Source organism: Plectropomus leopardus, chromosome 7 (assembly GCF_026936395.1).
Source record: "Plectropomus leopardus strain MGB_pleo_1.0 chromosome 7, ASM2693639v1, whole genome shotgun sequence".
Lineage (NCBI taxonomy): Eukaryota > Metazoa > Chordata > Actinopteri > Perciformes > Serranidae > Plectropomus > Plectropomus leopardus.
The window spans coordinates 36855637-36870431 of record NC_142182.1 but is presented as its reverse complement, the minus strand read 5'-3'; the positions used below and the strand labels follow the sequence as shown (position 1 = coordinate 36870431).

At 39.3% G+C, this 14795-nt stretch overlaps 2 protein-coding genes across 2 annotated transcripts in view; one reads left to right on the top strand and one right to left on the bottom strand.

Moving 5' to 3' along the window:
* The window catches only part of ddx11 (DEAD/H (Asp-Glu-Ala-Asp/His) box helicase 11), a 16539-nt gene extending 13554 nt beyond the window's left edge, over positions 1–2985 (top strand). The window contains exons 23-28 of the mRNA XM_042495813.2: positions 366–434; positions 560–660; positions 752–836; positions 1737–1812; positions 1920–2074; positions 2181–2985. Coding sequence (XP_042351747.2) covers positions 366–434; positions 560–660; positions 752–836; positions 1737–1812; positions 1920–2074; positions 2181–2213 — 519 coding nt within the window. The 3' untranslated portion in view covers positions 2214–2985. The remainder of the gene's footprint in view (positions 1–365; positions 435–559; positions 661–751; positions 837–1736; positions 1813–1919; positions 2075–2180) is intronic.
* Positions 2727–14795, bottom strand: washc1 (WASH complex subunit 1). Its single transcript, XM_042495814.2, has 11 exons — positions 14638–14795; positions 13892–14032; positions 12308–12419; positions 11535–11681; positions 6562–6698; positions 6293–6428; positions 5112–5307; positions 4853–5023; positions 3867–4025; positions 3273–3344; positions 2727–3190 (listed from the first exon to the last, which is right to left on the bottom strand). The coding sequence occupies exons 1-11, from the start codon at positions 14643–14645 to the stop codon at positions 3048–3050; spliced, it is 1422 nt and encodes a 473-aa protein (XP_042351748.2). The 5' UTR covers positions 14646–14795; the 3' UTR covers positions 2727–3047.

The window sequence follows — 14795 nt, the reverse complement described above, 5'->3', positions numbered from 1 at the left end:
GCTTTACATCTCCCCCACAGACTCTGTTTTTTAACCAGTACACACTTAGGAAACAGCTGGAAGAAGCTCAGCTCTGCACTCAGGATTTCTGGTAAAATGGTCGCTTATTAACCTCAGACGCATCCTGCCTCTGTGCTCATGAAAGCTGGCATAGAGGGGATAGTCGCCCCCAGCGCCCGACCTTGCAATTTCCAGGTGTTAAAAGACAGCATGTGTGCCACCTCTAATAAACTAAGAATAGGTAGCTCACTTAAAAAAAAAATCTGAACTTTCCCTTTAACTCAAGGGTGACATAATATTTTTTGGGAATTGTTGTCAAGGTGAATTTTCCGGACAGTCTCTAAACATTCACATTTCTGTCTCAGATCTTCCAGGAGCCCAAGAAAGCCAACCAGGTTGAGCAGGTGCTGAGTGAGTTCTCCCGCTGTATCCAGGTAACACTGTCGCTGCTCAAACATCAGCCCTCATCACCAGCATGGATAAAATGTTTACTCTGACCGATAGCCTCTACAACTGACACTCACATGGTACTGTCTGCATGCCTCTTAACTTTTGTCAGAGGTGTACTGTGGATGTTAGCGGGCTCACAGGAGCATTGCTGTTCTCTGTGGTCGGAGGAAAGATGAGTGAGGGCATCAATTTCTCCGATGACCTGGGCAGGTGTGTAATTTGCACATCCACAGCCAGCAGATGCATTCTGTATAAAGCACAATGATGCTAAATGCTCTGTTCTGTGCTCATGTGATGACAGGTGTGTGGTGATGGTGGGAATGCCGTATCCCAACATCAAATCTCCAGAGCTGCAGGAAAAGATGTCCTATCTGGACAAACACCTGGTGAGACTCTGCACTAACTGTTGGCCGCTCCAGGATGTTGTGATGTCCTGAGTGCAACAATTAACCCTTTGAACCTTGGATCAGCATCACTTTTCTTGTACTGCATTGAGACACCTTTTACAGGTTTTTAAACCTTTGGACCCAGCAAATTGGTTTGATTTCTTCTTTAAAACACTAGGAAAAGGGTACTGAGCAACTTGGCAAGAAAGGTCCTCAAATTACAAGACATGAATGATTTAGAAAATAATTTTTTAAAAGCTAGGGAAAAATGTCCAGAAAACTATTTTATAATTACCATAATAATAATAATAATAATAATACAATATTATCACAGTTAAAATCATTTTACAGACTTATAAAACTATACTTTAATTGAAGCACTTTATTTCAGATCATTTGTTTTGTTTCAGTTGTTTTTTTGTTTTGTTTTGATTTTCTTTCCCTTTTTATTTTTGGGGTAATTTTCTTTACTTCCTGATTGATTTTTTGCAATTTTTGGGGGGATTTTTTCTTGATTTGCTCATTGCCTTCTTTCCATGTTTTTGATAGAGATCTGCCAATTTGCTCAGGTTTTAAAGGATTCATGCAAATTCGCCCAACCTCTGAATTCTGTGCAACCTTGCAATTTTGTTCAGTCAATGCAAATTTAATTGTAGTTTGTTGATCATAGCAGTCCCCTGCAAAACATCGCTAAAGTCTCCTTAGTTCTGGTGGTGAAGATGCAGAGGAGAAACACAAACACCAGCAAAAATGCTGTGTTAGACTGTGCAAGGCAATTCTCTGATGTTCTGCACGAAAGCTGTGGTCAACAGTTTTTTCACTGCAAAATGTTTTTTGCAACAATGCCAAAACTAGCCAGTGAAATCCTGGAGCTCATCACAGTTTTGTTTTTGTGATTAGCCTCACAGTGGAGGGAGGAGTCCCGGCCAAGCTCTCATAGAAAACCTCTGCATGAAGGCCGTCAATCAAAGCATAGGTAACCATGCAATATTCATGACAACAGACAAGAAAAAAGATCAGAACATGAACAAAAAAAGATAGTATGATCAGTATTTATATGTATCTGACTTCATCTGCCCAAAGGAAGAGCTATCCGTCATCGTGGAGACTATTCCTCCATCGTGCTGTGTGACAGACGTTACTCTCGTCCTGCTACGCTCTCGAAACTTCCCACATGGATCAAAGATCGCACCAGCACACACGCATCTTTTGGCCCTGCTTTTGCTGCCTTACGTAAGGTGAGAGCAAGTTCAGTCACTGTACAATGTGTCCATACTCAAACCTCTCCATCATGGCTAAAACTTATCTGTATGTTGTCTGGATCTTTCCTCCTTTCTCTCCTAGTTCTTCCTGGAGAATAAGCAGAAGCAAGTGTAATGTCATACTGGACATTTCACAAGACGTCAACACCGACAGTTAGGAAGGACTCGGGGAGAAACCAGTGCAACTGCAGTCACTGTGCAAGTTTAGCAACCCAAAGAATGCCAAAGTCATTTTGAAGCCATCAGACCTCATGAATTCAAGGGTCAACCAAGGAGGGTGGTTTTTTTAAATAGATTATACTTGGTTAATTTTAATTTTTGACTTTCATGTATCTTGTTTATTTCTTGTTACCTGATTCAGATTGCCAACATCTCAGGTTGTGAGAAGTGAAGATGAATTAGAGAATAATGAAACAAAGGCCATTTATCAGATCGACTCAGGTGTATCAGTCTTGCAACGTTTTTCTGTTCAGTCTACAAAATATTGGATTTTTTTTTATTTCAGCATGTTGGAATGAATTTGTGAAGCAGCTGCTACACAGACAGCAAGCACCGTTCCTGCTTAGGAATCCATGTGACTGATTGACCCTGGAAGAAGATATTAAATATTTAAAGAATTCTATGTTAATAGTTATGTAATGCAAAAATTACTTTTATTTAATGGAAAAATGTTAGTGAAATGGTTCCATGATTTCAGTGAGGGTTATAATAACATTTGCTTGTTTCATTTTATGAAAATATGCTTTACAATGAACCAATACATTGTTTTGTTACTGGCGTTTTAGTGGTGTTTTTGTTTAAGTTGTTCAACAAACCAATGCAGCCAATTATTGGCCATTTACACTGAAAGTTTCTATTCTCAATAAAACTTTTTCTAATATTGTTAAGTGTTGGGAGAAATGTCTTTTGCTTTCATTACCAGCACTTTAAGTTTTCATTGTCCATCGCGTTATGCTTCCCAGTCATCATCATCTGTTGCCACATGTGGGGCAGGAAGTGGTGGGATGGCATCTGACATCCTGGCGAATGCACTGCTGGTACCAGCAGGAGCGTCACTTGACTCCCCACCTGCTGGACCCTTACCGGATATACCTGCAGAGAGAGCAGGAAACATTATTTGCTGCACTCACTCCTAACATTCTGCAATTTCACTCCACAGAACAGGGCCCCTTACCTTTCCTTCGCATGGCAAGTTTATTGAAGAGATCAGACATGAAGTCTCCACCACTGGATGCCGCTCTCACTGCTGTGAGGCAAAGACAGGAAATTACTAAATAATCATGCAATCAGTTTTTTTTTTAAATTAGTAATTGGAGCAGTGAAACTGTTTCACTCAATCCCCAGCACTGCGCTTCAAAGTGGAGCACATAATTACAACAAGACTTGTTATCTAGGAACTGTATGAGCAGCTCTTTCTAAATATAAAATGTTAGGTCGTGACCTGGCCAGCCAGCCGGAAATGGAGGCAAAGATATGACATACAATATTAGGCCAGACAATTTAAAATACGCCCGTGACCAAGTTAACCCTTTTAATGAGGTTGTCATTTATAAAGTAAAGTTCACAAAGCCATCAGCTGTGATGAAAACCATATAAGGTACATACATTCACATCCTGACATGCAGTGTGACACTTAAGCTCAGAGACTACAGACTAGTCACATGCGGTGCTTTGATTGCAACAACCTACTCATGGTTGTTAAAGCTGCATCCTGTAGCATTTAATAAAACATGAGCGGAGCCACATCTCCACTCAAACAATCAGACACCTTGCTCTTGCTCCTTCTGTTTCTTCTTCTCCATCTTGCGCTCTTTGACGTTGCGTAACTTGGCTTTGCCGATGCCTCCAGCGTTGCGGATGGACTCCAGGAGACTGGCACGGCCGTCTGACGGCTCGACAACCTCGCTGGGAGCACCAGAAACAGGGCCTGCACACAGAGGAGAGTGGGGAAGGGCAGAGTCATTTCTGCTTAAGCCCATTAATGTCAATTAGGACTATCTGAAGCTACGTTCACAATGCAGGCTCAAGTGTCCCAAATCAGATTTCTTCCCCCCTATGTGACCAACATTTGACTGATGACAGTGTGAACAGCACAAATCACATGAAATCTGATCTTTGCAAATCAGATTTGGGCCACTTTCACTACATTCACACTGCAAGCTTTGGTGCTCATTTCCATTTGTTTCCAGATCCGATTTTTTAGCTGATCACATTATCATTTAAAATGTAGCCAATATCAGACTCCAGAGTGAACTGATCATGACCCTGATGTGACTACTCGGAATGTTGATTTTTTTCTGAGTTTGCTCACTGCCATTTGCTTATATGTACGTGACGCAGCAGTTTTCTACCCTAATGTTATTATACATAAACAGTTGTGATTGCGACTGAGTCAATGTCATAGACTGTATAAATAATATACGTTTATTGCAACTACCTGAAAGTGGGCATATCTCCACCAGCTGCGGAGGAGTCAGACATACTTCATCATTAACGGATTCTCTACTGATTCTTGTATACTGGGACAAGGACAGCAGTCCAATTAAATTGCTTAATCAAGTTATAACTGTAGCTCTACTAAGCTGTGCAAGGAATGTACTAACTGAATGATGACTTGAATATTAGGCCAACTACAGAACATTTGCTCAATTATAACCTATTTCTTTAGAGAATAGCATAGATTTGGGGCTTTTGAGAGAACATTCAGGGCTGGAACCCCAGAAGCCAGCCTCTGCTTCACCCCCTACAACACACCTGAACTTGGTGCTCGAGAGACTTCAGTGGCACTATCAACAGGAGGTGGAGGTGGAGGAGGTGGTGGAGGGGGAGCTCCTGCAGCAATGGCTGGAACGAAGGCAGGTTCAGGAGGAGGAGGTGGAGGGGGAGGGGGTGGAGGTGGTGGAGCATTAGGTTGCAGCTGGGACCCTGAAAGAAGAAGAGAAAAAAGATTAATCAGCCTCCAAACGCAGTGTCAACCTAAACTACGATAAGATCTTGCACAGTGGGAGTGTACCCGGTGCGCTGCTCTCCTCAGAGAAGGAGGGCAGGTCAGGGATGTTGTGTGTGGGTCCTGATGGGGCAAAGCCGGGCCCAAGGTCCGCACTGTAGGACAGGTCGTCTGCGATGCCTGGCAAGTCAGGTAAGTAGGATGGCACATCTATCTCGGGCACCTGGCCCAAGTCTGGCACATAGAAATAAGACTCTGCCGTCTGTTAGAGAGAAAAGTTAAGAGGCAATATTAGGCGGGTTTTAGTTACAGAGTTGATGTTCTGTGACTTCTCCTCTGGCGATAACATTTCAAGAATCATGGAGATGGATGTTCAAAACATTAATAGCTTTACTTCAACCACACTAGCCTTCATTATTTGTAATTCAAGGCCACATAAGCGTGTTATGGAGCCATAATGGAAAGGCAAGCTCCTTATACCTGCGAGCGGCCACATTTGTCATGGGGCCGCTGTGGCTCAGAGGTAGAGTGGGTCGTCCTCTATTCCGAAGGTCAGCGGTTCGATCCCCAGCTCCTCTGGGCAACATGTCGAAGTATCCTTGGGCTATAAGTATCCTATACTGAACCCTAAAGGAGTGTGAGTGTGTGTGAATGAATACTGAGTACCTTGTACGGTAGCCTCAGCCATCAGTGTGTGAATGTGTGTGTGAATGGGTGAATGTGACATGTAGTGTTAAAGTGCTTTGAGTGGTCAATAAGGCTAGAAAAGCCCTATACAAGTATAGTCCATTTACCATTTACCATATGAAGGATTTCTGGGGCAGTCCACGATTTCACAGAGGAATTCTGGATTCAAAACTTCTGGATGATCAGCTCAACTTTTGAAGAGTTATGCGATGCAGTAACATCATCATCACAACCATTTGGCGTATTTTAGATTCACAATTTCAATTTGCACAATTTAAGGGTTAATGGAAATCCACCTGTTGATCAAATGCATCATAACCAATCTTACTTATGAAAATTCTAATTAGCATTGTGTTGTGGTTGGAAAAGGGTGTCTGAGGGGGGCGTCTGATGGAGGTTGCATCCTCGCTGCGGCGGCTGCGGGTTCGATTCCAGCCTCGGCCCTTTGCTGCATCTCTCCCCCTCTCTCTCTCCCCCCTTTCACATTCAAATTGTCCCATCTATTAAAGGCAATAAAAGCCCCCCAAAAAATCTTTGAAAGGAAAGGGTGTTTGAGGTACCTGTCTCTCCAGTTGCTCTCTCTTTGTGATGGACAAGGGTGCATCAAATGGCTTCTCTTCTTTTTCTGTCTCTAGTGTTGTGTGTGTTTTTGTCACTGCTCCCGCCAGAGGATCAAGGAACACATACTTCTTATATCTTCAACAGCACACAAATCCACAGATATGAAGAGAAGATTTAAGTCAAATCCAAGCTCACAGTCAGCATCTATTTGTGTGTGTGTGTGTGTGTGTGTGTGTGTGTGTGTGTGTGTGTGTGTCTGTGGACTCACAGGTTCTCTGTCGTATTAAAGAGCAACAGGGAGCTGACGGATGAGATATTCCGCGGCAGACTGCCCAGCCCCTCCTCGGTCTCATCCTCAGACTTCTTCGTCTTGCTCACACACACCGGGAAATGCATCAACTTCTCCTTAAAGGATGACATGGCGACATAAAGTGAGAGGCAGATTTGTAAAATGTCAACTTAATCTTCTTGAAAAACGGGAATCACAAATGCCACCAAAGATGCACTTGCATGCTCACAACAATACCCAGTTATACTGTATGGCTGGGGACATTGCTTCTGGGGGGATACTGAATGATACATTTCTGCACCAGAGAAAATTGCCAGCAGTGTTTTCATTTCTCCCTCTTCGACCTCTCTGACAAATATGCAAAGATACACACACCAAACACAAAACAACACAGTGCAAGACTGAGCAGACACAGCAGAAAATACGTTGTTTTTTAAGGTTTCCTAAAATGGTAATGGAAAAACTGTGGTGTTCACTATAAATAATGCAGGAGACACACACACACACACACACACACACACACACACACACACACACAAAACCATTTAGAAAAAACACTACCACACACTGTACTTTTACTTATCTACATAGTTGTTGTTTTGTTTTGTTTACACCACCTTTTACCTCCTAATGGAGCATCAACTTTGGAGCAAAAAAAAAAGCGAGGCAAACACAAAGTTGGTCTGATGTGCTCTCCTCTTTAATATCTTTAGAGCTGTATAATAACCCGACCTGTTCTGATAAATATTCTAACCAAAAAAGCCCAGACATTTCAGTGCAAATGCCACGATGCCCATTAAGGCCGATGTAAATTTTCAATAACTGGATGTCAGTTTGTTATTTGACAGTGAGAAATTTCATGGATGAAACTTATCAGTGCTGGTTGAGTGACAAAGTAAGTTGTTTTTAAAACATGAATGCTGGTAATCATGAAAAAACAGCTGTTCATGAAAAGTTTAGCATGAAAACAAAACAGCAGAAAATGTGGCATGCAATTTGTCATGCAGACAGTAACACACAAATGTGAGGCATACTTAATAACAGGTTGTGTGATATTCTTGTTTATCTAGCTGTCTTATCAATAAAAACACAAATGCCCAAGAAAAATAAGATTAAAAAAAACAGAGGGTCCAACATGTATGGAAGACTAATGCATTCACTTCTCAAAAAAAATACTTGCCCTGTTTTCCTGAATTAACAATATTGTTATCTCAGCATTCTGAGAAAAGTTTTGAGCTGATTTTTTTTGATTTTGAGATAATGATCTTATTAATTCAAAATTAAGTGCAAGTTTTTTTTCTCAAGTGTATGTATTACGCATCTGTCCACATCAGACCTTTAAGTTGACAAAATCTAAAACTCTGATAAGTACTTTGAATAAATATCTGAATAATGCAATGTGTTTACCTGATCTGTTTTGAGGTAAGCAGTTATTTGTTCACATGCATATGACAGTGTTTTTTCATTAGGGCTGCAACTAACAATTATGTTCCTGACTGAATAATCTTCCAATTATTTTCTTAATGAATTGATTCATCATTTGGTTTTCAAAGCAGTAGAAAGATTGGAAAAATGTCTATTACAATATCCTAAAGCCTGCAGTGACTTCATAAAATGTCTTGTTTAGTCCAACCAACATTTACAATTTACAAACCCCAAAATATCAAATTTATATTATAAATACATAATTTATATCACCCTGTGACAGTCTGGCAACCTGCCCAGGGTATAACCCTCCTCTCACCCAATGACAGCTGGGATAGGGTCCAGCACTCCCACGACCCTTACGAGGACAAGCAGTTACAGACAACGAATGAATGAATCATTTGTAGTATCATTTTATATTTATATTTTATAATACAAAATATAATTATATAATTACATTTAAATGATATTGTAAGACCAAGGAGAGCAGCAAATAGTTTAAGAAACTAAAAATATCACATTTTTGGCATTTTTGCTTGAAAAAGGGCATAAACAATTAATTGATTATCAATTTAGTTGCCAATTAATGTTCTGTCAATCAAATAATGAATTTACCAATCGTTACAGTAGTATTTTTAATATTCTAACATATGCAGATCAGTAGAAACTGGCCCGTTGATAATCATCATGACATGTCACCAAATTCTGTGCAGTTTAAAATTTGGCTGAAAACCATTTTGAAAAAGAGCCATCTTTCAACACAGATGCCCGTCTGGCTGGTGTTACTTTAAGCATAACAGCCCAGATGTCCTCTCCCACCTCCCTAAAGGATGCTAAAGTGGTTCCATATCAGACAGGATATAATATCTCTGCAGGGAGGCATGCAAGAGACATCAGATTTTCCCAGCACCTCAGCGGACTCCTTTCTAACATGAAGGAGAAGCCGCAGGCACCTTGCGAAGGAGACTCATTTAGGCTGCTTCTTCTTCTTTAGTGATTTCATTCTTTTGGTCATTACTCAGAGTTCAGGGTTATAGGTCAGGGTCTGGACAAAGATTCAGTTTTTGCCTTCAGGCTCAACTAATGCCTCACACCTACATCACTTTGGTACATTTTTGGTACTTTTGGTACACAGTCACAGTAGACATTGGACACAGACTGCAAATAACAGCTGGTGGCTGAGATTTATGTTTGTTTGTTTTTATTTTAAAAAAAAGAAAAAAGGTATCAAGCTGGTTAACTCATCGTCTCTCTGTGCCTGCCACTGCCTATTATAGATCAAGTTTTCCAAACTTTAAGTTGGATCTGCAACCCAGTCCTCTAATCGCCCTTTATGGCACCACCGGAGAGGACGATGAACACCAGACTCTAATCCAACACCAGATACTGGGCCTCATGCAAAAGCGCGTTACCAAAGTGAGAGGAAAAATATCTCACTTTCACAGTCCACAAATTGTTGTCCAACACAAGGAAAAATGATTTTTGCATTTTAGGAACATTTAAAAAATGCATGGATATCAAATTAATTATGAATCAAATTTAGATGAGGTTTTAGAGCGATTATAATGTCTGGATTATTACATTTCAGGCCTAATACTTGATGCATCAATCCAATTACTATTATTTCAGTGTGCATCCCTCTGCTGACCAATGGTGTGATTAAACTAAGTACATTTACTCAAGTACTATACTTAAGTACAAATCTGAAGTTACTTTTATTACTTGAGTATTTTCATCTCATTCTTCTACTCCACTACACTTAAGAGGAAAATATTGTACTTTTTACTCCACTACTATTATGACATAACTTCTTCACAAATTAAGATTTTTGCACACAAACCAAAACTAAGAAGTGCCGCTGAAACAATTAGGCGGTTAATAATAGAATGAACTGGCAAATATTTCTTTCATCATTAAAGTCATTTTTCATGCCAAAGACATTTCTTTGTTTCAGCTTTTCATATATACTGTATGTATGAGGAACTGCTGCTTTTTCTTTTAATTATTTTGATTATTTTGATTTATTAAATGTATTTAACCCTTTTACATGTGTACTTTTACTTTTAATACTTGAGGTGACCTTGAATGTCGAGAAAGGCACCGATAAATAAAATGTATTATTATTAGTAGTAGTATTATTATTATTGTTATTATAATACTTCATTGTATTTCCTTCAAATCAAATTCACTTTGTTTAAGTTTATTTAACAGTATGCCTACATGAGTTTCACTACTGCAGAAGTTCTTCTTACAGCCTTGTTTGTGTCATGTCTCTAGTCTTGTTCATGTGTCTTTGCACAGAGCAACCTGCTCTTATATAGTGTTTAGTGTTACCTGTGCTAACAAGTGATTTATGATCAGTGGGATTCATCATTGAGCACACCTGGTCAGAGAAGATTTGGATAGTTAAGAACATATGGTGCATCTGGAGTTGACTTCTCCTATATTTTCTCTTACCAGAAAATCAAGAGAAAATGTAAGAGAAATTTTAGAGTGTTGCTGCATGAGGCCTATTGTCTTTCGCCTCTCTGCTGGACACATTATGTCCTGCCTGAACAATATATAATTTGTGACTGAAGAAAATTCCAAAAAGGTGTAGGGGCCGTTTTCTGAAATACTTCCAGAGCTCTCAGTCAAACTGATGATTATGTATTTATTCCTTGTTGTTGTTGTTGCCCTCAGTCAGTGTATACTCTGTTAATATACCCCGTTATTCTGAAATTGCCTTTAACATAGGCATTATCCATCTTTTTTTTAATGTTAAACCTGACCTTCAGCTCATGTCATTTTTGTACTACTCCAGAGATAGAGGACTGTCCTATTGTTTATTCTCGGGCTGTTATTTGGGAATGGAATGGGGAGGATTGTGATTTGATTTCATGCTTTGTTTCTCGTCATGTATATGCTCTGTAAAGTTTTAGACCTGTTGTATACAGTGTGTAAACTTGTCAAAATTCAATTAAAACATTCTTGATTAAAAAAAGAAATGTAGATTGGAGAGTTTATTCCGATTATTGAGGTATCATACTGTTTTAAATCATATGCCAGCAGAAAAGAAGACTTTGGATTCTGGGGGAGAAAGGTGGACTCTGTCCTGGTCATGGGACAGACGAGAAGCTCCTCACACCTGCATAAATATTGATGGGGTCATGGAAGTTTGTCCCTCCAGCCTGCATAAATATGGAGGAGTGGAGACTTCAGCTCCAAGCTGTCCTGTCCTCATATGACCGCAACGAGAGCCGTTTCACAATTCCGAGCAGTAAGATAAAGGCCATGTAAATGGAAATTAATCATGCCTCTATTTATCCCTGTTTTAAACCCGCAGTTTCAGCAGTGTCAGCTGTATTAAAAGGCCCTAACACCATCAAGTTAGCGTGCACTTTTCTTTTATATTAGTTATAGCACTATGGCTCGTGGGCTTCAACACAGAAGAACACTTTGTGAAAAGGTGGCGTTCTTCACGAGTCACAGTTTTTGCTGTTGCATTAATTCCTCGTGTAATCAGCATTTTACTGTGTTTATCTCACCTGCAAGGCCTTCTCATCAAAGGGTCGGAGTTTATTTTGTATCCTGTGTCGGGGGCGAGTTTGTGCGGAGTGGTCTGTAGCCTCAGTGAAGATAGAGGAGTAATCCTGAAGTCTATCTGGGGCCGGGTACTTAGCACTGGAGAAAACCTACACAAACACACACACAGAACAGCTATAACTGACAGCATGGGGCTTAATATTGCTTTTAATGATCTGATCATTGTGTCTCTGTAGTGTATAATTAATGCAATATATAATAAGGGCTGGGCAATATGGGCTTAAAATTATATTGCGATAATTTTAGGCTAGATACACAATATGTATCGCAATATTGTAATCTCCCCTGAAAAGCACTTCATTAATGCTAGAGCCGGGAGACAGAATTGAAGATTTTATTTTAATTTAATTTTTTTTTTTTTACCAAATTCCCTCTTTGATGTGACAATATTGTAGGAATGACTATTAGTATTTTGAAAAAATATTAACACAATTCCATTTGGATCAATAATCATTAGTAATGTCTATATAATTATTACATGGGTAAAGGCAAGTATCAGAGAAAGTAGAACTGTCTGAGTTGAGAAAAGTACATCACTTCAGGGTAATGCGACCTTTAAAATCAGGAAGAAAAACACCATTTATTCTATATCACGATACAACAATATCCAATATCCAAGATGATATATAGTCTTATATCTCGACGCGATATAATATCTTTACATTGCCCAGCCCTATGTTTAAAGCTGCCTGTCAAAGTGCAGATGTCATGTTACCTTGGTGGCCTTCTTGCTGCCTTTGATCTTGTCGACCCGGGCCTGAGCCAGTCTGATCCGGTCAGTGACGCTCTGCAGCTGACGGCGGTTCTTCTCCACACTGTCTGACACCCTGGAAGCAATACATCCAATACACACCAACATAAATATGGACATAAAAACATCCACACACAGTTAATATTAGTATAATATTACTAATAAAATATTAGTATCAATATTACACAAACTAATATAAAGAAGTGCATAACTTGAGAAACTATTCCACATTCCTGTCTTTATATACACTCAGCAGGGCGCTGAGTCCCCAGAATGAATATATAAGAATATATAAGACATTGAGGACTTCATGCATTTCATGAGGACGATGTGCAAGTTTTACACAGCTGTGCCTGTACTCTATTAATCGTTTGACATCAATCATCTAATTACTACACACTAGCTTTTAAAAGGTTATATTGGTAAAGCAATTATGTTGATAAATGTCACTCCTTTCATGGAGTTACAGGAGATACTTCTTCAGTTTTCAGCTTGCCCGACAGGATCACCTGCTCGAAAACATGTCCTGTGGCATACAATATGGTATACAATACGGATTTGTACTGTGCAATCATTAAATGTGAAAACATTTTCTTATGTCCAGAAATACTTTGAACAGATGCCTTTTTGATTGCTGTTTTAGGTTTTAAAATGATTTGTTAACCACATGTGGGGCAAATCTTCCCCACTTTGTTGTTCTTTTACTCTCTTCAGTCCCTGTTATTTGAGTAAAGTTACATGACCTTCAATTATGTGAGTGCTCAAATCACAAATACTTCATTAACATGCTTTCTGCATGTTAATCAACTATCACCCCGCCAAAAGTGCTAACATCCTTGCCTCTTTTTAACCTCAAACAAGTTAAATGTCCTTGTTTGTTAACTCTCTGCTGGTTTCAACACTCACACTGCCTTCTGACATTTTTGACTTTATTCAACTAAAAAATAAATTAAATAATCAAGAAGAAATTATCAACACACAATAAGTAATTAAAACAGCCTTGAATGGGTGCAAAAGTGCTACAAAAAATGGAAAAATAATTTGTACAATATAAAAAAATTCCATAATTAATTAATCTCTCAATAATTCTTTTTTTTTTTAATTTAGTAAAATGTTCAAAACATGTTGAAAATAATGACATTGCATAACTGAAATTGAAATATTCTAGTTAACAGCTGCATCAGGATGCTGTTTGTTGACTTCAGCTCAGTATTCAACACAATCTCTCCCATGAAGATGAAACTTAACACCCTGGGCTTCAGTATAACGCTCTGCAACTGGACTTCCTCATAAGTATACCCCAGAGAGTTCGAATTGACTTCTAACAAACAGATCCTCTACAACTCTGTCCTTTAAAATCAAGGCTGACTACTTTTCTCTCTATCGCTGCCTTTTGTCAAATTAAATATTTATTCATTTCTTACACTGCTCTGTAACTTTCATTTCTATATTTTATACCTGTCCCATTATTTTTTTAACTGTTCATTATTTTGAATTCTCAAGCTCAAATCAAGTTTTTAATGTTTTTTTTTAATGTCTTTTGCTTGCCTCCTGAAAATATCCGTCGAGATAGTCTCCAAGTATAATAATGCATCTACTATCTGATGGACAGCCTCCTCTCGCCTCAGGTCTGGCTGAATGAGAGGCACTGAGAACACCTGGCCCTCCAGGCAGTGCTTCTGGGTCATCCTAAAAGACAACAACACAGGACAGAGTTTAGAGTCAAGACGAGGTTGTGTATTACACAGTCAAAACCCTGATCCTGAGCATGAAAGTTAATTCCTGTCCATGAGGTCAGATAATATTATTCTAGTAAAATCCAACTTTGATCTCTCCGTGATGACAGACAAAAAACTGAAAGAGAAGGTGTGGTAGAATAGTCAAAGAGTCAAAACACTCCTTCACAGCGATGCTTGATGTTAGATTAATCACCATAAAACTGTCATGTCGCTATTAAGAGCCAGGTAACTAAAGGCTGACCTCCAGGCTCCCAGACCTCATCTGACTCTCACATGACAATGCTGCCGACGTATGTTGGTTATTTTTCTGTTTCAGTCTGTTAATTGGTCACTGTAGATGTACGTGATCCTATCAACAGCCACAGCCAGTACACCCGCACTGAGGCTGTTTACAACAAAGACATGTTTCAGTAAATAATCTGTATAATGTGAACCAGTGGCTCAGCGGTCGAGCTTGTCCATGCTAAAGAAAGTCCAAAGCCGTTAGCCTTAAACCGAAAAAATGCTTAGTATGTTATACTGAAAAATGTATTCGCTTGGCAGCATTAGTCTTACCTGACCATGGGTGTTGTTTGCTTGTAAACGGTTGCAGAATTTATTTAAAAAAAAAAAAAAAAGATATATAAAAGACAGCTCGGTTATCGGTGCTAGCCTACGAGCTACTTGATTAGCAAAACAACGGGTCTGTACTTCCGCATCCCTTAGACACGTGA